Source organism: Argopecten irradians, chromosome 8 (genome assembly GCF_041381155.1).
Source record: "Argopecten irradians isolate NY chromosome 8, Ai_NY, whole genome shotgun sequence".
In the NCBI taxonomy this organism is placed as follows: Eukaryota; Metazoa; Mollusca; class Bivalvia; order Pectinida; family Pectinidae; genus Argopecten; species Argopecten irradians.
In genome coordinates, this window is record NC_091141.1 from 18,530,630 (window position 1) to 18,558,178 (window position 27,549).

A 27,549-nucleotide genomic window follows, 5' to 3' on the forward strand; every position below is an offset into this window, starting at 1 on the left:
AACTTTACAAAGAAAATGACACAGATACATGTAGCTCTCCTAACTTTACAAAGAAATGACACAGATACATGTAGCTCTCCTAACCTTACAAAGAAATGACACAGATACATGTAGCTCTCCTAACTTTAAAAGAAAATAAAGAAAGTACAGATACATGTACCTCTCCTTACTTTACAAAGAAATGACACAGATACATGTAGCTCTCCTTACTTTACAAAGAAATGACACAGATACATGTAGCTCTCCTAACTTTACAAAGAGATGACACAGATACATGTAGCTCTCCTAACTTTACAAAGAAATGACACAGATACATGTAGCTCTCCTAACTTTACAAAGAAATGACACAGATACATGTAGCTCTCCTTAACTTTACAAAGAAATGACACAGATACATGTAGCTCTCCTTACTTTACAAAGAAATGACACAGATACATGTAGCTCTCCTAACTTTACAAAGAGATGACACAGATACATGTACTCTCCTACTTTACAAAGATGACACAGATACATGTAGCTCTCCTACTTTACAAAGAAATGACACAGATACATGTAGCTCTCCTTACTTTACAAAGAGATGACACAGATACATGTAGCTCTCCTTACTTTACAAAGAAATGACACAGATACATGTAGCTCTCCTAACTTTATAAAGAGATGACACAGATACATGTAGCTCTCCTAACTTTACAAAGAAATGACACAGATACATGTACCTCTCCTTATTTTACAAAGAAATGACACAGATACATGTAGCTCTCCTTACTTTACAAAGAAATGATACAGATACATGTAGCACTCCTTACTTTACAAAGAAATGACACAGATACATGTACCTCTCCTTACTTTACAAAGAAATGATACAGATACATGTAGCTCTCCTAACTTTACAAAGAAATGACACAGATACATGTAGCTCTCCTAACTTTATAAAGAGATGACACAGATACATGTAGCTCTCCTAACTTTACAAAGAGATGACACAGATACATGTAGCTCTCCTAACTTTACAAAGAAATGACACAGATACATGTAGCTCTCCTAACTTTACAAAGAAATGACACACAGATACATGTAGCTCTCCTAACTTTACAAAGAAATGACACAGATACATGTAGCTCTCCTTACTTTACAAAGAAATGACACAGATACATGTAGCTCTCCTAACTTTACAAAGATATGACACAGATACATGTAGCTCTCCTAACTTTACAAAGAAATGACACAGATACATGTAGCACTCCTTACTTTACAAAGAAATGATACAGATACATGTAGCTCTCCTAACTTTACAAAGAAATGACACAGATACATGTAGCTCTCCTAACTTTACAAAGATATGACACAGATACATGTAGCTCTCCTTACTTTACAAAGAAATGACACAGATACATGTAGCTCTCCTAACTTTACAAAGAAATGATACAGATACATGTAGCTCTCCTAACTTTACAAAGAAATGACACAGATACATGTAGCTCTCTCCTAACTTTACAAAGAAATGACACAGATACATGTAGCTCTCCTTACTTTACAAAGAAATGACACAGATACATGTAGCTCTCCTAACTTTACAAAGAAATGATACAGATACATGTAGCTCTCCTTACTTTACAAAGAAATGATACAGATACATGTAGCTCTCCTAACTTTACAAAGAAATGATACAGATACATGTAGCTCTCCTTACTTTACAAAGAAATGACACAGATACATGAAGCTACCTCTCCTTACTTTACAAAGAAATGACACAGATACATGTAGCTCTCCTTACTTTACAAAGAAATGACACAGATACATGTAGCTCTCCTAACTTTACAAAGATATGACACAGATACATGTAGCTCTCCTAACTTTACAAAGAAATGATACAGATACATGTAGCTCTCCTTACTTTACAAAGAAATGACACAGATACATGTACCTCTCCTTACTTTACAAAGAAATGATACAGATACATGTACCTCTCCTTACTTTACAAAGAAGTGACACAGATACATGTAGCTCTCCTAACTTTACAAAGAAATGACACAGATACATGTAGCTCTCCTTACTTTACAAAGAAATGACACAGATACATGTAGCTCTCCTAACTTTACAAAGAAATGACACAGATACATGTAGCTCTCCTTACTTTACAAAGAAATGACACAGATACATGTAGCTCTCCTTACTTTACAAAGAAATGACACAGATACATGTAGTCTCCTCTCCTTACTTTACAAAGAAATGACACAGATACATGTAGCTCTCCTTACTTTACAAAGAAATGACACAGATACATGTAGCTCTCCTTACTTTACAAAGAAAATGACACAGATACATGTAGCTCTCCTTACTTTACAAAGAATGATACAGATACATGTAGCTCTCCTAACTTTACAAAGAAATGACACAGATACATGTAGCCTCTCCTTATTACTTTTATAAAGAGATGACACAGATACATGTAGCTCTCCTTACTTTACAAAGAAGTGACACAGATACATGTAGCTCTCCTAACTTTACAAAGAGATGACACAGATACATGTAGCTCTCTCCTAACTTTATAAAGAGATGACACAGATACATGTAGCTCTCCTAACTTTATAAAGAGATGACACAGATACATGTAGCTCTCCCTTACTTTACAAAGAGATGACACAGAGATACATGTAGCTCTCCTAACTTTACAAAGAAATGACACAGATACATGTAGCTCTCCTAACTTTACAAAGAAATGACACAGATACATGTAGCTCTCCTAACTTTATAAAGAGATGACACAGATACATGTACCTCTCCTAACTTTATAAAGAAATGACACAGATACATGTAGCTCTCCTAACTTTATAAAGAGATGACACAGATACATGTAGCTCTCCTAACTTTTACAAAGAAATGACACAGATACATGTAGCTCTCCTAACTTTATAAAGAAATGACACAGATACATGTAGCTCTCCTAACTTTATAAAGAGATGACACAGATACATGTAGCTCTCCTAACTTTACAAAGAAATGACACAGATACATGTAGCTCTCCTAACTTTACAAAGAGATGACACAGATACATGTAGCTCTCCTAACTTTATAAAGAGATGACACAGATACATGTAGCTCTCCTAACTTTATAAAGAAATGAATGAACAGATACATGTAGCTCTCCTAACTTTATAAAGAGATGACACAGATACATGTAGCTCTCCTTACTTTATAAAGAGATGACACAGATACATGTAGCTCTCCTTACTTTATAAAGAGATGATACAGATACATGTAGCTCTCCTAACTTTATAAAAGATGACACAGATACATGTAGCTCTCCTAACTTTACAAAGAAATGACACAGATACATGTAGCTCTCCTAACTTTATAAAGAAATGACACAGATACATGTAGCTCTCCTAACTTTATAAAGAGATGACACAGATACATGTAGCTCTCCTAACTTTACAAAGAAAGTGACACAGATACATGTAGCTCTCCTAACTTTATAAAGAAATGACACAGATACATGTAGCTCTCCTAACTTTATAAAGATATGACACAGATACATGTAGCTCTCCTAACTTTATAAAGAGATGACACAGATACATGTAGCTCTCCTAACTTTACAAAGAGATGACACAGATACATGTAGCTCTCCTAACTTTACAAAGATGATGCTCCATCGCCGACAGAGCATAAATGATATCAAGGATTTATAAGTGAGAAGGATTCGTGACTAGGATTCGTGACTGTCTCTTTACATTACTAATTAAACACCACGCGAGACGCCTATGAACACAGGGAATAAAAACCGTTTTTCTCAACAAATACTTGTCTAATCGAGTCAAACGAAACACCATTGTAAAGTTTATTAAATTTCACGACGTATATTACTTGCTTTAAAGACGGAATATTTACAGGATATGTCTTAAATTTTCGTTAAAAAAAATCGACAGCTCATGAAATGACGGCCCCGCTTCAGAAAGTAAGACGTGAAACCATCGCACCCGCAAGCTACATCAAAGGCTGCGCCGGCGGATATCAAAGGAAAATCAGTCGTCGCCCAATGTCACGGTCAGTGCACAAGCACAAAAGCGCCTGCCTTGGACTTCCCCAAAACCCAGTGTGACTTATCCTTCTCATATACGTCCTTGATGATATTCATCATTTGAACAATAATTGGTGTGTAATCGTGTATTTACCTGTCTAATTAACACAAAAAATAATATATAAAATAATTTGTTTTGCCTTTGGTGCATGCGCAATCAGTACTTCTTTCCATATAGGATATAGTGCCACGGAATTTTTTCGGGATGCAATTAATTATTTTTCATATTTTTACCTTGAAGTAAAATTAGAAGCTCAAACTTTTCAATGGTGGTAATGGTGTAAAGTACGTAACTTTGGTGACTGAAGAAAAATACCAAATCGTCTGCTCCTGTTTTTGATAGTGCAAAAATACCATTTGTCAGCGGTGGAGCATCTTTAAATATTGATGATATTGTCTTTAGGCCTAGATGTTTTACATAAGGCTGTCAGCAGCTGAATCACCCAATGCTGATTTTCTCTCCCGATGCATTGTTTTTGTCAAAAGCATACTGACTGTATATCCCTAAATTATGCGAGGTGACTTTTTCTATTTCTTTCAATAACCATTTTGGTAAGGTGTTTTTTTTCTACATAAGAGGATCAGATTAAGATATGTTTTGAACGACGATTTGTAATCTGTACATGTATTTGTGAATTAAATTTATTCCTTAAAAAATTATTGGAATTTTTAATCTCTGGCATGCACCTGACCTCCTGACGCTTATTGCAGTGGTACCATGGAAGGCTCCACACTTTCTACATCATCCAGGGCCATCAGATCACCATTCCTAAGCTTCCATCAGCCTATAACCTCATTTCAGCCCCAGCCTTCCCCTATTGGCCCTCATCTTTCCCCTACAAGCCCTCATCTTTCCCCTACAAGCCCTCATCTTCCCCTACAAGCCCTCATCTTTCCCTCTCCCCAAAGTCTCCACCCCTCCCCAAAGCTCTCTTTCTTTCCCCTCCCAAAATTCCCTCTCTCTCCCCCTCCCCAAATTCCCTATCCCTTTCGAATTCCCTCCCCAAATCCATTACACTTCTTCCTTTCCCAAAGTCTCCACCCTCTCTCTAAATCCCCATGTCTTCCACCTTCTCCACAAAGCCCTCACTCTTTCCTCTCCCCAAATTCCAACTCTTCCCCCCTCCCCAAAGCCCTCACTCTCTTTCCTCCCCAAAGTCCTCACTCTTCCCCCCTCCCCAAAGCCCTCACTCTCCCCCCCCTCCCCAAAGTCCTCACTCTTCCCTCTCCCCAAAGCCCTCACTCTTGCTCCTCCCCTAAGCCCTCACTCTTTTCCCTCCCCAAAGCCCCCACTCTTTCTCCTCCCCAAAACCCTTACTCTTTTCCCTCCCCAAAACCCTCACTCTTTCCCTCTCCTCAAAGCTCTCACTCTTCCTTCTCCCCAAACCTACACTCTTTTCCCTCCCGAAAGCTCCCACTCTTCCCCCTCCCCAAAGCCCTCACTCTTCCCCCTCCCCAAAGCCCTCACTCTTCCCCCTCCCCAAAGCCCTCACTCTTCCCCCTCCCCAAACCTTCACTCTTTTCCCTCCCCAAAGCTCCCACTCTTCCCCCCTCCCCAAAGCCCTCACTCTTCCCCCATCCCAAACCTTCACTCTTTTCCCTCCCCAAAGCTCCCACTCTTTCCCCTCCCAAAAGCCCTCACTCTTCCCCCTCCCCAAAACCCTTACTCTTCCACCTCCAAAGTCCTCACTCTTTCTCCCTCCCGGAAGCCCTCACTCTTCCCCATTTTCAAAGTGTCTACTCATCTCACCAAAGCCCTCACTCTTCCTCCTCCCCAAAGCCCTCAGACTCCTTCCCCCCCATTCTTTGTACCTATAATGGCCGTAGTATTACATGAGAATTACTGATAACCTGAATATAACTAGATTTAGCTATAGTTACAAAAGAGTTTTTTTTATTTTTGGATTGTGGTGTCATCGCTAGATTTAATTACATCAAACTTATTGTCTTGTTTAAACTTTTCATTTGATAGCTTCATGAGCTCCCCATACCATGGAGATCAATGTTAGGAGTGTTTGATACACAGTAAGTGTGGAAATATGGTAAACATTTTGTTGGTGCCTGTGCACCAAAATTACTGGGAAGGAGATGGAAAATCATGGGTGTCATTTGTTTTAATCCTGCATCCAATAGCCCTACATTATGTTGTATACAGTTGTGATGTTAAATATTATGAAAATACGTACATGATGTATTGGAAATACTCTGTCAACCTACATATTGACCTGACATGATAACACAAACTGACCACCAGACTTTATCTCACACGGTCAAACTGACCACAACAATGCTCAGACCAAATCCTGGTATCTGTACCTTAGATCTAGATAAGGGTCCGTGTATAATATAGTGTTTTACATGTGTTATAACCAAAATTATTTTTCCCATACAATATTTTTTATAAAATCAAACTTTACAATCTGTGGTTTTTAGTTCTTACTTAGCTATGTTTTATCCTAATCATTTAAATACAATCATTACTAGTCTTCTGTCCTGCTACATGACATGTAGTTTGGCCCTAAATGACCTTAGTTGTCGATGGGCCGTGAAACACAAACAAACAAATAAACAGGGTTCACCGAAACAGATTAACAGTGCACGTATACTATATATAGTAATGTATTAGACACGCAGGTTTCACCTTCTCAGCTAGGTCTATATAAACAGTATCACAACACCAGCACGTGTTGGCCTGTAATTGTCTGTCGTAACTTTACAAGTTGTTGGTGTCTCAGTATCACAACATCGCCACGTGGCGACCGACTGTTAAAGGTCCGTAAACTTCTATCATTTGTTTATTGTATGATCATGAAGAGTTATGTCATAAACAGACGACCAATTGAGATAGGGTCTCTAATCCCTGTTATCAATGTTGGACCAGACTGGTCGGAGATCATTGTTTATACCTTAGTTTGTCATCAGACTGCACATCGAGCTACACGCGACATCGGACAGGAGAACCATACACAACTTACTATTCACTACTTGTTTATTCACTACTAGATAATCATAGAGATGTTTGACAACATTGAGAAGGTGGGCGCATTGTACTATATGAAAAAGTCAAACGAATTCTTAACATTAGATAAACTATTATTCATCATAATGATCATTACTGTATAATGAACAAATATTTTAAACAATGGATTTGAGTGACTGGTTTGGCTTGTAGTCCATTGCAAATATTTTATACTACCATTTTGACATCATTCCAGCAGCTAAACTGGAAAATAAATAAGGTTTTGTTGGTGTATTAACAATACTCGAGCGGCTTGGATGATTACAGTCTTAAGATTGAACGGTCAGTCAGTAACATATACAACCTGTTCCACAAGGCCACGCTACCCCTAAATTGTATAAAAAACTGAATTGTTTTCATGTTTTAGGTGCCGTAAGGGGGCAAAAATTTTGAAAGCTATTTTTTCTTAAGTAATATATTGAAAATCATAAGGTTTGATGAATTAAGCTGTGAAAATCAGTGAAATGGGCAGACAAACATGTATGCTGCCTAAAACCATTAGTTACATCACAGAATGTTTGCATTGTAAAATTCATGCTTTTTATGCCTTATGTAAGTTTAGAATCAAACATACCTGCAGAAATCAGTTTAAAATTACTAATAACACTGTAAAAATGTGACAAGAAATTGTATAGCACAAATTGGCTTCGAAATTTGACTGAACATTTTTGCATGTACTTATTTCACTGCACTGTAGATATAAATATAATCATTTTTTGCAGTGCTGCTAAAATTCATTTTCAGCGCTTATTTGTACTTGTAAAATGAAAACCTGTGTATTGTAAGTATTGAAATTCTCAAAATGTTGGTAACTTTTGGTGTTGAATAACATTAAAAGCTCTCCTCGATACCTGACTGTGAAAACTACGGCACATATATATGTAACTTTAAAATTCTTGTTAGATTTTTATTTCTAAATTCCAACTTGAATTGTGAAGTTTAAGAAAATGTTCTTTCAATTGGTTTTCAGGAACATCCCAGAAACCTTATCCCTGAGCTTTGTCGTCAGTTTTACGATCATGGCTGGGTCACGGGTACGGGAGGGGGCATCAGTATAAAGACTGGGTTAGTATACAAGTATATATACCATCTTAAATTAGTGTTCATTTTATGAAACCAGACTGTTTTCTTTTTTGAGAGCCTTGGCAAGTATACTAAAAACTTAGAGAGTAGTTTAATAAATCTCAAGTTTAATAAATCTCACATAAAACGGACAAAATTTTACAATACATTTTAACAACAGCAAACTTCATTTTGAAAAATTTCAACATCAAAATAAGAAAGTCTGGAAGAGATAACCATTTTTTCAAACCTGTCCTTGAATTATGACGTCATGTTATTTTTTCCTGACGTCACATATTTTTTTCGGTCATGATGTCACAATGGATTTCCTGTCCAGCACAGCTAATGAAAATCGTTCCAAATTATATTACACTGGTGACTTATGCAAACATATTATACTGGATAAATCACTAATTGGGTAATAATGTGATAATAATTAATTAAGACAAATAACATTTACAATGCAGCATATTACAATTGCTTATTGAGTTGCTTCATTTAAACTATATTTTAGCTTATGTTTCTCCATATTGTATAGTCTAATAGTCTATACCCATAAAAGCTGTGGTGATTAAAGACTTCAGGGCCATTGTCATTGTTATGATAAGACAAAAGGGATCAATGATCATGCCGCCAAATACATTTTATATTCGCCATTGATGTCTATGGTGATAGACAGTGTGAGAGCTGCAGATACAATGAAATTGATTTAAAAAGAAATTGCCAGAATATTTTACAAAATGTACCTATCTTGCAGACGTATGTAGGATATATCGCGATTGCATACCAGTTGTTGATACTGATATAATGCTGTTAACCGTTTTGAAAAAACACCTGTATATTCCCGTTTTAAAAAGTACCGACACTCTTATTAAGTCTTGTAGTTCTGTTTTATAATGAAAAATCCATTGTTTGCAAAATAACATGTGCTTGATTATAAAACTTCGATAAAAACCGCAACACATTCAAGCGTGCGTGATTAGAGTAGTTATTGTGTTTGTCTACATGTGTTTAATTATAATGTTAAAGCAAATATAATAGATATGTAGTATGATTGATAACCGTATCAAAAGTATCATTATCATCTGGTATCATGTATCATACCGTTTCATTTTTAATTGTATCCAACCCTACATCTGTGTAATAATTACGCACTTGTACATGTATACACTCGTAAATTCTTACACCTGTATTGCTGAAACTGATAACATTTGATGATAACTAAACCAATCACAGCAAATAACTTTTAACAGGTTGACCATCTATTGGCTTTAAGCAAATTGTAAAATACAAAAAAATGTAAGTTTTGTTAAAAAGTGGCGTGTCTTAATTTGACTTGCATGTAAAATTTGTTTCACAATTTAAGTCTGTTTTTTATATTGTAGAAAAGAGATTTATATAGCACCTTCGGGAGTCCAGAAAGAAAGAATTCAGGTAAGAAATGTTCAAAGTGATTAAAGTATATAATTCAAACATGCATTGAATACCAGATAAAAAGGAAAAAAATCTCCTTTTTTGGATCTTTTTAGTTCATATGACCCGAAAAGTTAGGATGGCCTATGTTCATTGTGCTGCGTCCATTGACAGAATGACCTATAGTCATTGTGCTGTGTCCATTGACAGGATGACCTATAGTCCTTGTGCTGTGTCCGTTGACAGGATGACCTATAGTCAATGTGCTGGTCCATTTTACAGAATGACCTATAGTCATTGTGCTGCATCCATTATTAGGATGACCTATAGTCATTGTGCTGCGTCCATTGACAGAATGACCTACAGTCATTGAGCTGCGTCCATTGACAGGATGACCTATAGTCATTGTGCTGCGTCCATTGACAGGATGACCTATAGTCAATGTGCTGGTCCATTTTACAGAATGACCTACAGTCATTGTGCTGCGTCCATTGACAGGATGACCTACAGTCATTGTGCTGCGTCCATTGACAGGATGACCTATAGTCATTGTGCTGCGTCCACTGACAGGATGACCTATAGTCATTGTGCTGGTCCATTGACAGGATGACCTATAGTCATTGTGCTGCGTCCATTGACAGGATGACCTATAGTCCTTGTGCTGTATCCGTTGACAGGATGACCTATAGTCATTGTGCTGCGTCCATTGACAGGATGACCTATAGTCATTGTGCTGGTCCATTGACAGAATGACCTATAGTCATTGTGCTGCGTCCATTGACAGGATGACCTATAGTCATTGTGCTGCATCCATTGACAGGATGACCTATAGTCATTGTGCTGCATCCATTGACAGGATGACCTACAGTCATTGTGCTGCGTCCATTGACAGGATGACCTATAGTCATTGTGCTGCGTCCATTGACAGGATGACCTATAGTCATTGTGCTGCGTCCATTGACAGGATGACCTATAGTCCTTGTGCTGCGTCCATTGACAGGATGACCTACAGTCAATGTGCTGCGTCCATTGACAGGATGACCTACAGTCATTGTGCTGCGTCCATTGACAGGATGACCTACAGTCATTGTGCTGCGTCCATTGACAGGATGACCTATAGTCAATGTGCTGGTCCATTGACAGGATGACCTACAGTCATTGAGCTGCGTCCATTGACAGGATGACCTACAGTCATTGTGCTGCGTCCATTGACAGGATGACCTATAGTCATTGTGCTGCGTCCATTGACAGGATGACCTATAGTCATTGTGCTGCGTCCATTGACAGGATGACCTATAGTCATTGTGCTGCGTCCATTGACAGGATGACCTATAGTCATTGTGCTGTATCCATTGACAGGATGACCTATAGTCATTGTGCTGTATCCATTGACAGGATGACCTATAGTCATTGTGCTGCATCCATTGACAGGATGACCTATAGTCATTGTGCTGCATCCATTGACAGGATGACCTATAGTCATTGTGCTGCGTCCACTGACAGGATGACCTATAGTCATTGTTCTGCGTCCATTGACAGGATGACCTATAGTCATTGTGCTGCGTCCATTGTCAGGATGACCTATAGTCAATGTGCTGTATCCATTGACAGGATGACTATAGTCATTGTGCTGCGTCCATTGACAGGATGACCTATAGTCATTGTGCTGCGTCCATTGACATGATGACCTATAGTCATTGTGCTGCATCCATTGACAGGATGACCTATGTTCATTGTGCTGCGTCCACTGACAGGATGACCTATAGTCATTGTGCTGTATCCACTGACAGGATGACCTACAGTCATTGTGCTGCGTCCATTGACAGGATGACCTATAGTCATTGTTCTGCGTCCATTGACAGGATGACCTATAGTCATTGTGCTGCGTCCATTGTCAGGATGACCTATAGTCAATGTGCTGAATCCATTGACAGGATGACCTATAGTCATTGTGCTGCGTCCATTGACAGGATGACCTATAGTCATTGTGCTGGGTTCATTGACATGATGACCTATAGTCATTGTGCTGCATCCATTGACAGGATGACCTATGTTCATTGTGCTGCGTCCACTGACAGGATGACCTATAGTCATTGTGCTGTATCAACTGACAGGATGAACTACAGTCATTGTGCTGCGTCCATTGACAGGATGACCTATAGTCATTGTGCTGCGTCCATTGACAGGATGACCTATAGTCATTGTTCTGCGTCCATTGACATGATGACCTATAGTCATTGTGCTGTGTCCATTGACAGGATGACCTATAGTCATTGTTCTGCGTCCATTGACAGAATGACCTATAGTCATTGTGCTGGTCCATTGACAGAATGACCTATAGTCAATGTGCTGGTCCATTGACAGAATGACCTATAGTCAATGTGTTGTATATATTAACAGGATGACCTATAGTCATTGTTCTGCGTCCATTGACAGAATGACCTACAGTCATTGTGCTGCATCCACTGACAGGATGACCTATAGTCATTGTGCTGCGTCCATTGACAGGATGACTATAGTCATTGTGCTGCGTCCATTGACAGGATGACCTACAGTCATTGTGCTGTATCCATTGACAGGATGACCTATAGTCATTTTGCTGCGTCCATTGACAGGATGACTATAGTCATTGTGCTGCGTCCATTGACAGGATGACCTATAGTCATTGTGCTGTATCCATTGACAGGATGACCTATAGTCATTGTGCTGCGTCCATTGACAGGATGACCTACAGTCATTGTGCTGTATCCATTGACAGGATGACCTATAGTCATTGTGCTGCGTCCATTGACAGGATGACTATAGTCATTGTGCTGCGTCCATTGACAGGATGACCTACAGTCATTGTGCTGCGTCCATTGACAGGATGACTATAGTCATTGTGCTGCGTCCATTGACAGGATGACCTACAGTCATTGTGCTGTATCCATTGACAGGATGACCTATAGTCATTGTGCTGCGTCCATTGACAGGATGACTATAGTCATTGTGCTGCGTCCATTGACAGGATGACCTATAGTCATTGTTCTGCGTCCATTGACAGGATGACTATAGTCATTGTGCTGCGTCCATTGACAGGATGACCTACAGTCATTGTGCTGCGTCCATTGACAGGATGACTATAGTCATTGTGCTGCGTCCATTGACAGGATGACCTACAGTCATTGTGCTGTATCCATTGACAGGATGACCTATAGTCATTGTGCTGCGTCCATTGACAGGATGACTATAGTCATTGTGCTGCGTCCATTGACAGGATGACCTATAGTCATTGTTCTGCGTCCATTGACAGGATGACTATAGTCATTGTGCTGCGTCCATTGACAGGATGACCTACAGTCATTGTGCTGCGTCCATTGACAGGATGACTATAGTCATTGTGCTGCGTCCATTGACAGGATGACCTACAGTCATTGTGCTGCGTCCATTGACAGGATGACTATAGTCATTGTGCTGCGTCCATTGACAGGATGACCTACAGTCATTGTGCTGTATCCACTGACAGGATGACCTGTAGTCATTGTGCTGCGTCCATTGACAGGATGACTATAGTCATTGTGCTGCGTCCATTGACAGGATGACCTATAGTCATTGTGCTGCGTCCATTGACAGGATGACCTATAGTCATTGTGCTGCGTCCATTGACGGGATGACCTATAGTCATTGTGCTGGGTTCATTGACAGGATGACCTATAGTCATTGTGCTGTATCCATTGACAGGATGACCTATAGTCATTGTGCTGCGTCCATTGACAGGATGACCTATAGTGATTTTGCAGCATCTGTTGACATGTGCCATATCAGTAAACTTTTCATATTTTAAACATTTCTCATATGTTCCAGCTGTGGGGTTGAGCCCAAGAAATGTTGCTATTTTCAGGAGATACAAATGTATTGGAAATCCATGATGGCTGCCATGGCCGTCGTTTTGGAAACACATTTAAGTTTTAGTCGTAATTCTTTAGTTCTACTGATGCGGAAAATTTGTATAAATGAAGGATGTGTTATTTTAAAATGTCTGTAAAGCCATTTGCCTGAACCAAAAAAAAAAAAAAATAACCACCATATTTAGTTCTTGTCAGATGACCGGCCTCTCGTTCGTTGAATTAAATTATATTATGTTTATCCGACAGCCGGAGGACCTGTTTGTACAGACAATAGATGATGAAGACATATCTGGACCACCACCGTCCAAAAAGTTAAAGAAAAGTCAGTGTACTCCGCTATTTATGAATGCCTACACGATGAGAGGTAAATTATCAATACTGTCAAAATATAGGTCTACTGTCAGGTAAATACTAAACTGTTCAGGTAAATATGAGCCTGATCAGGAAAATGCTAACCTAACCTATTCAGGTAAATACTTAACTGTTCAGGTGCTTACTAACCTGTTCAGGTAAATATCAACCTGATCAGATAAATACTAACCTAACATGTACAGGTAAATACTAACCTGTTCAGGTAAGTACTAACCTGCTCAGCTAAAAACTATCCTGTTCAGGTAAATACTAACCTGTTCAGGTAAATACAAACCTGTTCAGGTAATTACTAAATTGTTCAGGTAAATACTATCCTGTTCAGGTAAATACTATAAGACTCTTTTATATGTGGATATGTAGGATAGGGATATTCTACCCGAGGGTCACAAAATGTAGTAAAACCCAAGGCTTGCCGAGTCATGCACAATGACTATAGATCCTTCATATCCACTTATGAAATAGTATTTTTATTTCATACCTCGATGTTTTATTGCAATTTACAACTACAATATCCCACGTATTTGAAATAAATTCGTAGAAATCATGACTGGAAGTCAATTTTCTATACATGAAAAATTACGTGATATTTTCAACACAAATTCTGTTGTTCCGCATTTTTTATAGTGAAACCAGTAATATTTGTGAAAAAATTAAAATTTTACTGAGGAAATAGAGATTTTGTTGACGCCGTGACATCACAAGGCTTTATTGCATGGGTAGCCATGCAATACAGCCTCAGTCCGCATGGGTGTATTGCCCTGGACCAGCCAGTATAACACCCGTAGGTATGAAAGAATAAATTGTTCATATTAATACTAACCTGTTCAGGTAAGTACTAACTTGCTAAGGTAAATACTAACTAGTTAGGATTAACCTGTCTATTATAGATTTCATTACTTACTTGTGTCTATTATAGATTCCATGACTTTCCTGTCTATTGTAGATTCTATGACTTACCTGTGTCTATTATAGATTCCATGACTTACTTATGTTTATTATAGATTCTATGACTTACCTGTGTCTATTATAGATTCCATGACTTACCTGTCTATTATAGATTCCATGACTTACCAGTGTCTATTATAGATTCCATGACTTACCTGTGTCTATTATAGATTCTATGACTTATCTGTCTATTATAGATGCCATAACTTACCTATGTCTATTATAGATTCCATGACTTACCTGTGTCTTTTATAGATTCCATGACTTACCTGTCTATTATAGATTCCATGACTTACCTGTCAATATAGATTCCATGACTTACCTGTGTCTATTATAGATTCCATGACTTACCTGTCTATTCTAGATTCCATGACTTACCTGTCTATTAAAGATTCTATGACTTACCTGTGTCTATTAAAGATTCTATAACTTACCTGTGTCTACTATAGATTCCATGATTTACCTGTCTATTATAGATTACATGACTTACCTGTGTCTATTATGGATTCCATGACTTACCTGTTTCTATTATGGATTTTATGACTAACCTATGTCTATTATGGATTTTATGACTTACCTGTGTCTATTATAGATGCCATGACTTACCTGTGTCTATTATAGGTGCCATAATTTACCTATGTCTATTATAGATTCCATGACTTAACTGTGTCTATTATAGATTCCATGACTTATAAATTCCATGACTTACCTGTGTCTATTATGGATTCTATGACTTACCTGTGTTTATTATAAATTCCATGACTTACCTGTGTCTATTATAGATTCTATGACTTACCTTACCTGTGTCTATTATAGATTCCATGACTTACCTGTGTCTATTATGGATTCTATGACTTACCTGTGTTTATTATAAATTCCATGACTTACCTGTGTCTATTATAGATTCTATGACTTACCTGTGTTTATTATAGATTCCATGACTTACCTGTGTCTATTGTAGATGCCATGACTTACCTGTGTCTATTATAGATGCCATAACTTACCTATGTCTATCATAGATTCCATGACTTACCTGTGTCTATCATAGATTCTATGACTTACCTGTGTTTATTATAGATGCCATGACTTACCTGTCTATTATAGATGCCATGACTTACCTATGTCTATTATAGATGCCATAACTTACCTATGTCTATCATAAATTCCATGACTTACCTGTCTATTATAGATTCTATGACTTACCTGTGTCTATTATAGATTAATATGACTTATAGATTCCATGACTTACCTATGTCTATTATAGATGCCATAACTTACCTATGTCTATCATAAATTCCATGACTTACCTGTCTATTATAGATTCTATGACTTACCTGTGTCTATTATAGATTAATATGACTTATAGATTCCATGACTTACCAGTGTCTATCATAGATTCCATGACTTACCTGTGTCTATTACAGATTCTATGACTTACCTTTGTCTATTATAGATTCTATGACTTACCTGTGTCAATTATAGATTCTATGACTTACCTGTGTTTATTATAGACTCCATGACTTACCTGTGTCTATTATAGATGCCATGACTAACCTGTGTCTATTATAGATGCCATGACTTACCTGTGTCTATTATAGATGCCATAACTTACCTATGTCTATCATAGATTCCATGACTTACCTGTGTCTATTACAGATTCTATGACTTACCTTTGTCTATTATAGATTCTATGACTTACCTGTGTCTATTATAGATTCTATGACTTACCTGTGTTTATTATAGATTCCATGACTTACCTGTGTCTATTGTAGATGCCATGACTTACCTGTGTCTATTATAGATGCCATAACTTACCTATGTCTATCATAGATTCCATGACTTACCTGTGTCTATCATAGATTCTATGACTTACCTGTGTTTATTATAGATGCCATGACTTACCTGTCTATTATAGATGCCATGACATATCTATGTCTATTATAGATGCCATAACTTACCTATGTCTACCATAAATTCCATGACTTACCTGTCTATTATAGATTCTATGACTTACCTGTGTCTATTATAGATTAATATGACTTATAGATTCCATGACTTACCTATGTCTATTATAGATGCCATAACTTACCTATGTCTATCATAAATTCCATGACTTACCTGTCTATTATAGATTCTATGACTTACCTGTGTCTATTATAGATTAATATGACTTATAGATTCCATGACTTACCAGTGTCTATCATAGATTCCATGACTTACCTGTGTCTATTACAAATTCTATGACTTACCTTTGTCTATTATAGATTATATGACTTACCTGTGTCAATTATAGATTCTATGACTTACCTGTGTTTATTATAGACTCCATGACTTACCTGTGTCTATTATAGATGCCATGACTAACCTGTGTCTATTATAGATGCCATGACTTACCTGTGTCTATTATAGATGCCATAACTTACCTATGTCTATCATAGATTCCATGACTTACCTGTGTCTATTATAGATTCTATGACTTACCTTTGTCTATTATAGATGCCATGACTTACCTGTGTCTATTATAGATTCTATGACTTACCTGTGTTTATTATAGATTCCATGACTTACCTGTGTCTATTGTAGATGCCATGACTTACCTGTGTCTATTATAGATGCCATAACTTACCTATGTCTATCATAGATTCCATGACTTACCTGTGTCTATTATAGATTCCATGACTTACCTGTCTATTATAGATTCTATGACTTACCTGTGTTTATTATAGATGCCATGACTTACCTGTCTATTATAGATTCTATGACTTACCTGTGTTTACTATAGATGCCATGACTTACCTGTCTATTATAGATTCCATGACTTACCTGTGTCTATTATAGATTCCATGACTTACCTGTCTATTCTAGATGCCATGACTTACCTGTCTATTAAAGATTCTATGACTTACCTGTGTCTATTATAGATTCTATAACTTACCTGTGTCTACTATAGATTCCATGATTTACCTGTCTATTATAGATTACATGACTTACCTGTGTCTATTATGGATTCCATGACTTACCTGTTTCTATTATGGATTTTATGACTAACCTATGTCTATCATAGATTCCATGACTTACCTGTGTCTATTATAGATTCCATGACTTACCTGTCTATTATAGATTCTATGACTTACCTGTGTCTATTATAAATTCCATGACTTACCTGTCTATCATAGATTCTATGACTTACCTGTGTTTATTATAGATGCCATGACTTACCTGTCTATTATAGATGCCATGACTTACCTATGTCTATTATAGATGCCATAACTTACCTATGTCTATCATAAATTCCATGACTTACCTGTCTATTATAGATTCTATGACTTACCTGTGTCTATTATAGATTAATATGACTTATAGATTCCATGACTTACCAGTGTCTATCATAGATTCCATGACTTACCTGTGTCTATTACAGATTCTATGACTTACCTTTGTCTATTATAGATTCTATGACTTACCTGTGTCAATTATTGATTCTATGACTTACCTGTGTTTATTATAGACTCCATGACTTACCTGTGTCTATTACAGATTCTATGACTTACCTTTGTCTATTATAGATTCTATGACTTACCTGTGTCAATTATTGATTCTATGACTTACCTGTGTTTATTATAGACTCCATGACTTACCTGTGTCTATTATAGAGCCATGATACTTGTCTATTATAGATGCCATGACTTACCTGTGTCTATTATAGATGCCATGACTTACCTGTGTCTATTATAGATGCCATAACTTACCTATGTCTATCATAGATTCCATGACTTACCTGTGTCTATTACAGATTATATGACTTACCTTTGTCTATTATAGATTCTATGACTTACCTGTGTCTATTATAGATTCTATGACTTACCTGTGTTTATTATAGACTCCATGACTTACCTGTGTCTATTATAGATGCCATGACTACCTGTGTCTATTATAGATGCCATGACTTACCTGTGTCTATTATAGATTCCATGACTTACCTGTGTCTATTATAGATGCCATAACTTACCTGTGTCTATTATGGATTCTATGACTTACCTGTGTCTATTATAGATTCCATGACTTACCTGTGTCTATTATAGATGCCATAACTTACCTGTGTCTATTATGGATTCTATGACTTACCTGTGTCTATTATAGATGCCATAACTTACCTGTCTATTATGGGTTCTATGACTTACCTGTCTATTATGGGTTCTATGACTTACCTGTCTATTATGGGTTCTATGACTTACCTGTGTTTGTTTTAGATGCTGGTGCTGTTATCCACACACATTCAAAAGCCGCTGTCATGGCAACACTATTGTTTAAGGGGACAGAGTTCCGCATCACACATCAGGAAATGATCAAAGGCATTAAAAAGTGTAAATCTGGTAAGTCATGTTTTTTTAGCCCACCATCATCAGATGGTGGGCTATTCAAATCGCCTTTCGTCCGTGGTCCGTCGTCCGTCCGTCCTTCCGTCCGTCCGTCCGTCCTTCCGTCCGTCCGTCCGTCCGTCCTTCCGTCCGTCCGTCCGTCCGTCCGTTAACAATTCTTGTTACCGCTATTTCTCTAAAAGTACTGAAGGGATCTTTCTCAAATTTCATATGTAGGTTCCCCTAGGACCCTAGTTGTGCATATTGTATTTTGGGACTGATCGGTCAACAAGATGGCCGCCAGGCAGCCATCTTGGATTTTGATAGTTAAAGTTTGTTACCGCTATTTCTCAGAAAGTACTGAAGGGATCTTTCTCAAATTTCATATGTAGGTTCCCCTAGGACCCTAGTTGTGCATATTGCATTTTGGGACTGATCGGTCAACAAGATGGCCGACCAGCCGCCATCTTGGATTTTGATAGTTAAAGTTTGTTACGGCTAATTCTCAGAAAGCACTGAAGGGATCTTTCTCAAATTTCATATGTAGGTTCCCCTAGGACCCTAGTAGTGCATATTGCATTTTGGGACTGATTGGTCAACAAGATGGCCGCCAGGTAGCCATCTTGGATTTTGATAGTTAAAGTTTGTTACCGCTATTTCTCAGAAAGCACTGAAGGGATCTTTCTCAAATTTCATATGTAGGTTCCCCTAGGACCCTAGTTGTGCATATTGCATTTTGGGACTGATCGGTCAACAAGATGGCCGACCAGCCGCCATCTTGGATTTTGATAGTTAAAGTTTGTTACAGCTAATTCTCAGAAAGTACTGAAGGGATCTTTCTCAAATTTCATATGTAGGTTCCCCTAGGACCCTAGTAGTGCATATTGCATTTTGGGACTGATCGGTCAACAAGATGGCCGCCAGGTAGCCATCTTGGATTTTGATAGTTAAAGTTTGTTACCGCTATTTCTCAGAAAGCACTGAAGGGATCTTTCTCAAATTTCATATGTAGGTTCCCCTAGGACCCTAGTTGTGCATATTATATTTTGGGACTGATCGGTCAACAAGATGGCCACCAGGCAGCCATCTTGGATTTTGATAGTTAAAGTTTGTTACCGCTATTTCTCATAAAGTATTGAAGGGATCTTTCTCAAATTTCATATGTAGGTTCCCGTAGGACCCTAGTTGTGCATATTGCATTTTGGGACTGATCGGTCAACAAGATGGCCGACCAGCCGCCATCTTGGATTTTGATAGTTAAAGTTTGTTACCGCTAATTCTCAGAAAGTACTGAAGGGATCTTTCTCAAATTTCATATGTAGGTTCCCCTAGGACCCCAGTTGTGCATATTGCATTTTGGGACTGATCGGTCAACAAGATGGCCGACCGGTGGCCATCTTGGATTTTGATAGTTAAAGTTTGTTACCGCTATTTCTCAGAAAGTATTGAAGGGATTGTTCTCAAATTTCATATGTAGGTTCCTCTTGGACCCTAGTTCTGCATATTACATTTTGGGACTGATCGGTCAACAAGATGGCCGACAAGCAGCCATCTTGGATTTTGATAGTTAAAGTTTGTTACGGCTATTTCTCAGAAAGTACTGAAGGGATTGTTCTCAAATTTCATATGTAGGTTCCCCTTGGACCCTAGTAGTGCATATTGCATTTTGGGACTGATCAGTCAACAAGATGGCCGCCACGTAGCCATCTTGGATTTTGATAGTTAAAGTTTGTTACCGCTATTTCTCAAAAAGCACTAAAGGGATCTTTCTCAAATTTCATATGTAGGTTCCCCTAGGACCCCAGTTGTGCATATTGCATTTTGGGACTGATCGGTCAACAAGATGGCCGCCAGGTAGCCATCTTGGATTTTGATAGTTAAAGTTTGTTACCGCTATTTCTCAGAAAGTACTGAAGGGATCTTTCTCAAATTTCATATGTAGGTTCCCCTAGGACCCTAGTTGTGCATATTGCATTTTGGGACTGATCGGTCAACAAGATGGCCGACCAGCCGCCATCTTGGATTTTGATAGTTAAAGTTTGTTACGGCTAATTCTCAGAAAGTACTGAAGGGATTGTTCTCAAATATCATATGTAGGTTCCTCTAGGACCCTAGTTCTGCCTATTGCATTTTGCGACCACCATCTTGGATTTTGATAGTTTAAAGTTTGAAAAGCAGAAAAAAGAATTGTAAGTTTGAAAAGCAGAGAAAAGATCCCTCTTTCATTTGTCAGACATAGATCAATCTTTGGTGGGCGCCAAGATCCCTCTGGGATCTCTTGTTTCAATTCTGATAGAATTTGATGCACATCACACAGGGTAAAGTAATCTAGTCTGATGTCATTGGTTTAACAGGAGATATGTAAATGATATAGGTGCATATGAACAGTGAATAATCATTTTTTTCCATAACCCCTGGTGGTTGAAAACAGCTGACCATGATAATATGCATGTATCTGGGCATTTATCACATAATCTGCCTGATATCCAGTGATTCCGCCGGTGTAATATTTTTGCATATCACTAGTGTAATATGACCTGGAGCGATTTTCATTGGCTGGAAATTCATTGTGACGTCAGACAGAAACAATAAAATGACGTCGGGAAAAATGACTTGATGTCAGAAATCCTTTTTGACGTGACATTCTTTGTTGTGTAGGTATTTGTAGATATGTGATAAAAAGTATCTTAAATTTGTGTTCATTTCATATGAGATTTTATGAAACTCGTCTCAAAGTTTTAATTTTTGCTCGCCAAGGCTCGTAAAAATAAAAACTTCTTAGACTCGTTTCATAAAATCTCATATGGAATGAACACTCATGTAAGATCCTATATGTATTTAACAGAAGAGAAGAAAATGTAGCGGTCAGACAGGAGCTTTAATTCGGGACCTGTGAACACTAGCTCTGATCTACCGATTGAGCAACCTGTCACTGATGATTGACCCATTTAAGTCTTTCTACATGTATTTCAATAAACTCTTGTGGATACCTATAACTAAGGTATAAAAAACGTTTATATATATACTTATGTTTCTACAGGTGTTAATTATACTTATGATGAGGAACTCATTGTACCCATTGTAGAAAACACTCCCCAGGAGAAAGACTTAAAGGTAAGTAAATGTAGTCTATACTGTAAATGTATAACAGTCTATCCTTTTACTGCAGTTGTTGGGGCCATGGTGGCCGAGTGGTTAATTAAGATGTCTCGACATATTACCACAAGCCCTCCACCACTGGTCACGAGTTCGAATCCTATGTGTGGCACTTGCCAGGTACTGGCCGCTGGTCGGTGGTATTTCTCCAGGTACTCCGACAAACCCACAAACCTGGCCCGTCCTTACATGACCCTGGCTGTTAATAGGGCGTTAAACTAATAAAACCAAACCAAAGTACAGTTGTTCACAAATTGATATTTTAGCTGTGATAATTAAAATTGTAACTTCCCCGTCCCTCTGGGAACCTATTTTAATGCTTTATCTTTGATTTTGATGTAGAATTTATTCTTCATAAAGGTAGGATATGTGACTGTAGAACTTTTACAATGTAAGCAATCAATTTTGAAAAACACGTATTTAATTGTTCACTGGTGCTGTGTGAAGGAGGCCATGTGTCGAGCGATGGAGGACTACCCAGATACGAGTGCTGTGTTGGTACGGAGGCATGGTGTCTATGTCTGGGGAGAATCCTGGCAGAAAGCCAAGACTATGTAAGTCTCACTTTTTAAGTCACCTGACCATAGGTCATGTTGACTTATTGCGATTGTCTTTTTCCTTGGTCGTCCGTCGTGCGACGTCAGGTAACATTTACTTGTGAACACGATAGCTTGAGTAAATATTCATCGAGCTTAATGAAACTTTATATGTAGACTAACATTGGAAAGATCTTGGATGAGTTTGAAAATCGACATGATTCAACGATAATTTACAGAGTTATTTACTTTTGCACTTATAATTATTATTAGACCTTGTGAATAGAATAACTTGAATAATATGCACTCAGCCTCATGAAATTTTGGATTTAGACTAACATTGGAAAGATCTCCAACGAGTTTGAAAATCAGCTTGATTCAATTGTAATTTATGGAGTTATTGCCCTATGCAATTATAATTATTGAATCTTGTGAACATGATAACTTGAGTAAATATTACTGAGCTTAATGAAACTTTGCATATAGACTAACATTGCAAATATCTCAAACAAGTTTGAAAATAAGCTTGATTCGACTCTAACTTAATTACGGAGTTATTAACCTTTACAATAATAATTATTGAACCTTGTGAACACGGTAATGTGAAATAAAATATGCACCAAGCTTAATGAAACTTTGTATGTAGACCTATTACATGTAGATCTTTGTTCCTATTTCATGAACAAAAGACATCAGTTTGCAAGTAAATTACTTAACTAATTTGTATCAAATATCAGGTGACCGTTATGGCCCATGGGCCTCTTGTATAGACATTACTTTCCTGTCCCTCCTTTACCTGTGTGAATGATACCAGTACCTGTCTGATGTTGTTTACCTGTGATGATCGTTGATTACAGGTGTGAATGCTACGACTATCAGTTTGAAGTTGTTTACCTGTAATGATCGTTGATTACAGGTGTGAATGCTGCGACTATCAGTTTGATGTTGTTTACCTGTAATGATCGTTGATTACAGGTGTGAATGCTACGACTATCAGTTTGATGTTGTTTAACTGTACTGATTGTTGATTACAAGTGTGAATGCTACGACTATCAGTTTGAAGTTGTTTACCTGTAATGATTGTTGATTACAGGTGTGAATGCTACGACTATCAGTTTGATGTTGTTTACCTGTAATGATTGTTGATTACAGGTGTGAATGCTATGACTACCTGTTTGACGTTGTTTACCTGTAATGATCGTTGATTACAGGTGTGAATGCTATGACTACCTGTTTGACGTTGTTTACCTGTAATGATCGTTGATTACAGGTGTGAATGCTACGACTATCAGTTTGATGTTGTTTAACTGTACTGATTGTTGATTACAAGTGTGAATGCGACGACTATCAGTTTGAAGTTGTTTACCTGTAATGATTGTTGATTACAGGTGTGAATGCTATGACTATCAGTTTGATGTTGTTTACCTGTAATGATCGTTGATTACAGGTGTGAATGCTACGACTACCTGTTTGATGTTGTTTACCTGTAATTATCGTTGGTTACAGGTGTGAATGCTACGACTACCTGTTTGATATTGCGGTACAGATGAAGCTCCACGGACTGGATCCTACAGAATCTCCTACACCACCCAAGGGAGCTTACATTACAGAGCTATAGACAGATGGCTAGGATATATATTGAATCTGACTTTACAGACAGGGATATCAATGCCACTTACATATAAACAGGCTAGGATACATCAAACTGTCTAAACCGGACGTCACCAACATATATGGCTGATAAAGACAGGTTTCCAGATTACACAGGCTTTAATTACTGATTTATTTAAAAGAAATTACCATACAGTTAAGTCAGAATAGAGATCTGGAGAAGACGAGTCTGGTATAGACAGGAAATATACTGTATATAGTTTTACTGGTCCATAGTTTGTCATTGAACAAACGGACCGTAACGTTAAACTGTTGTCAAGGTAAAATATGTGTCATCATGATCTTACTCTCAAATCGATTATTTTAATGTTACTTGTATATTTTATATTGTACTTGATCTTTTTAAGTGAAAGGAAGAAGTAATATTTTCAAGTTTATACCATATCTGACTGTCTTAAACTAAGCGACATTTGTTGCCTGATAGCTGTCTCTTTACATATCCAATCTTATACAGACTAACTATGTGCTGATAGCTGTCACTTTACACATCCAATCTTCTACAGACTAACGATGTGTTGATAGCTGTCACTTTAGATATCCAATCTTATACAGACTAACTATGTGGTTTAAGATTATGTATCACTGGTTCCAAGTTTGTATCAGGTATTTGGAGAACATTATATCAGGATTTATATGTATCACAATGACAAGGTTTCAGCTGTGTAGGATAAGGGATCTTTATCACACACGGCAGCTTATATCATTATTTATCACATAACTGGCCTGTCCAGCCATGTCATCAATATCGTAAGACACATGTGTAATAACACTATTATGATGTCAAATGTAGCTTTGACGTCATAATCTATATATTACGTGGCATTAATGTCTCAGTAGATGGAAACATCACATCCTATCCGATTTTATACTGTTTTATATAGAGAGGAAATTTATGTTTTTCTTATATTTCTATTAATAAAAGTTATGTGATAAATAGAATCTCATACTTGTGACTATGTGATACGAAATTGATCAAACTGTGATCTTGCCTAAGGCTCGTCGCATATACAATTATTGAACTTGTTTGATAAATTTCATATCACATAGTCACGAGTGTAAGATCCTCTATATAAAGAAGGGAATCCATTCACCTAATATGTTTTTTATTAGTTTAACGTCCTATTAACAGCCAGGGTCATGTAAGGACCTGTCAGGTTTGTTGGTGGAGGAAAGCTGGAGTACCCGAAGAAAAACTACTGACCAGCAGTCAGTATTTGGCAACTCTTCCACATGGGATTCAAACTCGCATCCCAGAGGTGGAGGGCTTGTGGTAATATATCGGGACATCTTAACCACTCGGCCACCGTGGCCCGTACTCACCTAATACAGCTAGTTCAATAACAGCATTCATTTTTCATGGCTCAAACTCCAACTACCAAAGTCATGCTCATTACTCATTTTCATTATTTTCAAAAAAATTACGCTAACTACACACTGTATAGTGAGGACAATCGTCTGCATTTCACAATTTTACCATAGCATCACATTTTAATGCTTATATTACAGGTTTTTGGTGTGATTTTTACAATATACCAGTATTAGACTACAGTGATCTCCCTTTTTATCAGGTTGTAGGATGTTAACATTGAATGTTATATCCTTTAATTCAGATTGATCTCTTTTACATAATGTACATATAGTCACACTTTATAATCTCTAAGTACCATGTGACTGTAAAACACTTTATTTTGGTGTATACAATACTTCAGATATTCGCCAATTCCATCATATTCGAATATACATACAAATTTGTGATCACAGGGTCTTACTAGCGATCATACATTCATTTAAAACATCTATACCATTAGTCGCAAAACATTTAGAGTTCAAATAAAAATATGTATCTCGCAAAAATGGTTGAAAGTCAACACAGACAAGTCAATTTGTGCTGTTTTAGAAGCAGAAATATTCATACAAGAAGAGTTATGCTTGTAAGTGAGGTCAAATGTTGAGTTTAAACCTACCGGTATATTCCGAGGACAAACTACATTCTTGTTCCAATTAAGTATTTAGTTTACGAGGATATAGTACTTCAATATATCTCATTTACTCATGTATTATCATGTTTTTATACATATATATAATTTTACCAATCAAAAATCTTGCCTAGAGGAATGTTGACAATGGAGAGCTGTATTTAGTCTAATGTTGTGCATAAGGTCTTTCCAGCATTAATCATTTAGGTTTTACACACTAGATACTGACTTTTGCTATTTTCTTTTAAGAGTGCAATATTATTGTTTATAAATTTCATTACAATTTTACATAGACTTTCATCTGAACTTATAGAATAGGATAAGTCATGATAAATCATAAACAGAAACTACTTGTACAATGGGTTGTAATGTCTCAGATACATATTTGAAACATGTATCAATTATTATCTGGTATAAAAATGATGTCTGTGAATCAGAGAATTAATATATAATGATATTTGTATCCCCCATTTTCACCGAAAAGGGGGATATTAAATTGGGTCTGTCCATCTGTCGGTCCGTCTGTCGGTCCGTCTGACCATCTGTCTGTCTGTAACACTTGGTTTCCGTGAAATAACTGCCACAAATCTTGAACAATTTTTTTTACTTGGTCACATGTTTAGATGTGCCAAGGGCTCAAATGTATTTGCTTGGCATTTACATGATTAATTTTTGTAATCAAGATTTATGCACGTACTTTAATATCATGGATGATATTATCCTCATATATGATACGATCATACAAGTACAATAAAATGTGTTCAAACTAGTCATGTGTCCTTTAATTTATAGTAACCATGCTGATGATGAACTGTAAAAGTGGAATTATATGTGGCATGGAATTTTTTTTGCTGATTTTACTTTCATGAATTTCCAAGAATGTATACCGGGTACATGCATTAACATATCAACAAAATGCAAATTTTGACATGTGACAAGTTAGATTATAGTTACATTTGTCGTATTTAGCACATATAAAAATCTCAAGGTTAGTAGACATGGAAACGTGATCACAGGCCACTATTTAACAGAATTTCAAAATTTAAGATGGTTGCCAGCCAACCATGTATTCCAAT

The 27,549-nt window shown here is 37.2% G+C and overlaps 1 protein-coding gene across 1 annotated transcript; it reads left to right on the forward strand.

The window, feature by feature from the left end:
* The first annotated feature begins 6,814 nt into the window (after positions 1–6,814).
* Positions 6,815–27,242, forward strand: LOC138329577 (methylthioribulose-1-phosphate dehydratase-like). Its single transcript, XM_069276661.1, has 8 exons — positions 6,815–7,114; positions 8,068–8,162; positions 9,545–9,593; positions 13,706–13,823; positions 19,027–19,149; positions 22,175–22,248; positions 22,738–22,844; positions 24,333–27,242. The coding sequence occupies exons 1-8, from the start codon at positions 7,094–7,096 to the stop codon at positions 24,442–24,444; spliced, it is 699 nt and encodes a 232-aa protein (XP_069132762.1). The 5' UTR covers positions 6,815–7,093; the 3' UTR covers positions 24,445–27,242.
* Positions 27,243–27,549: the final 307 nt, after the last annotated feature.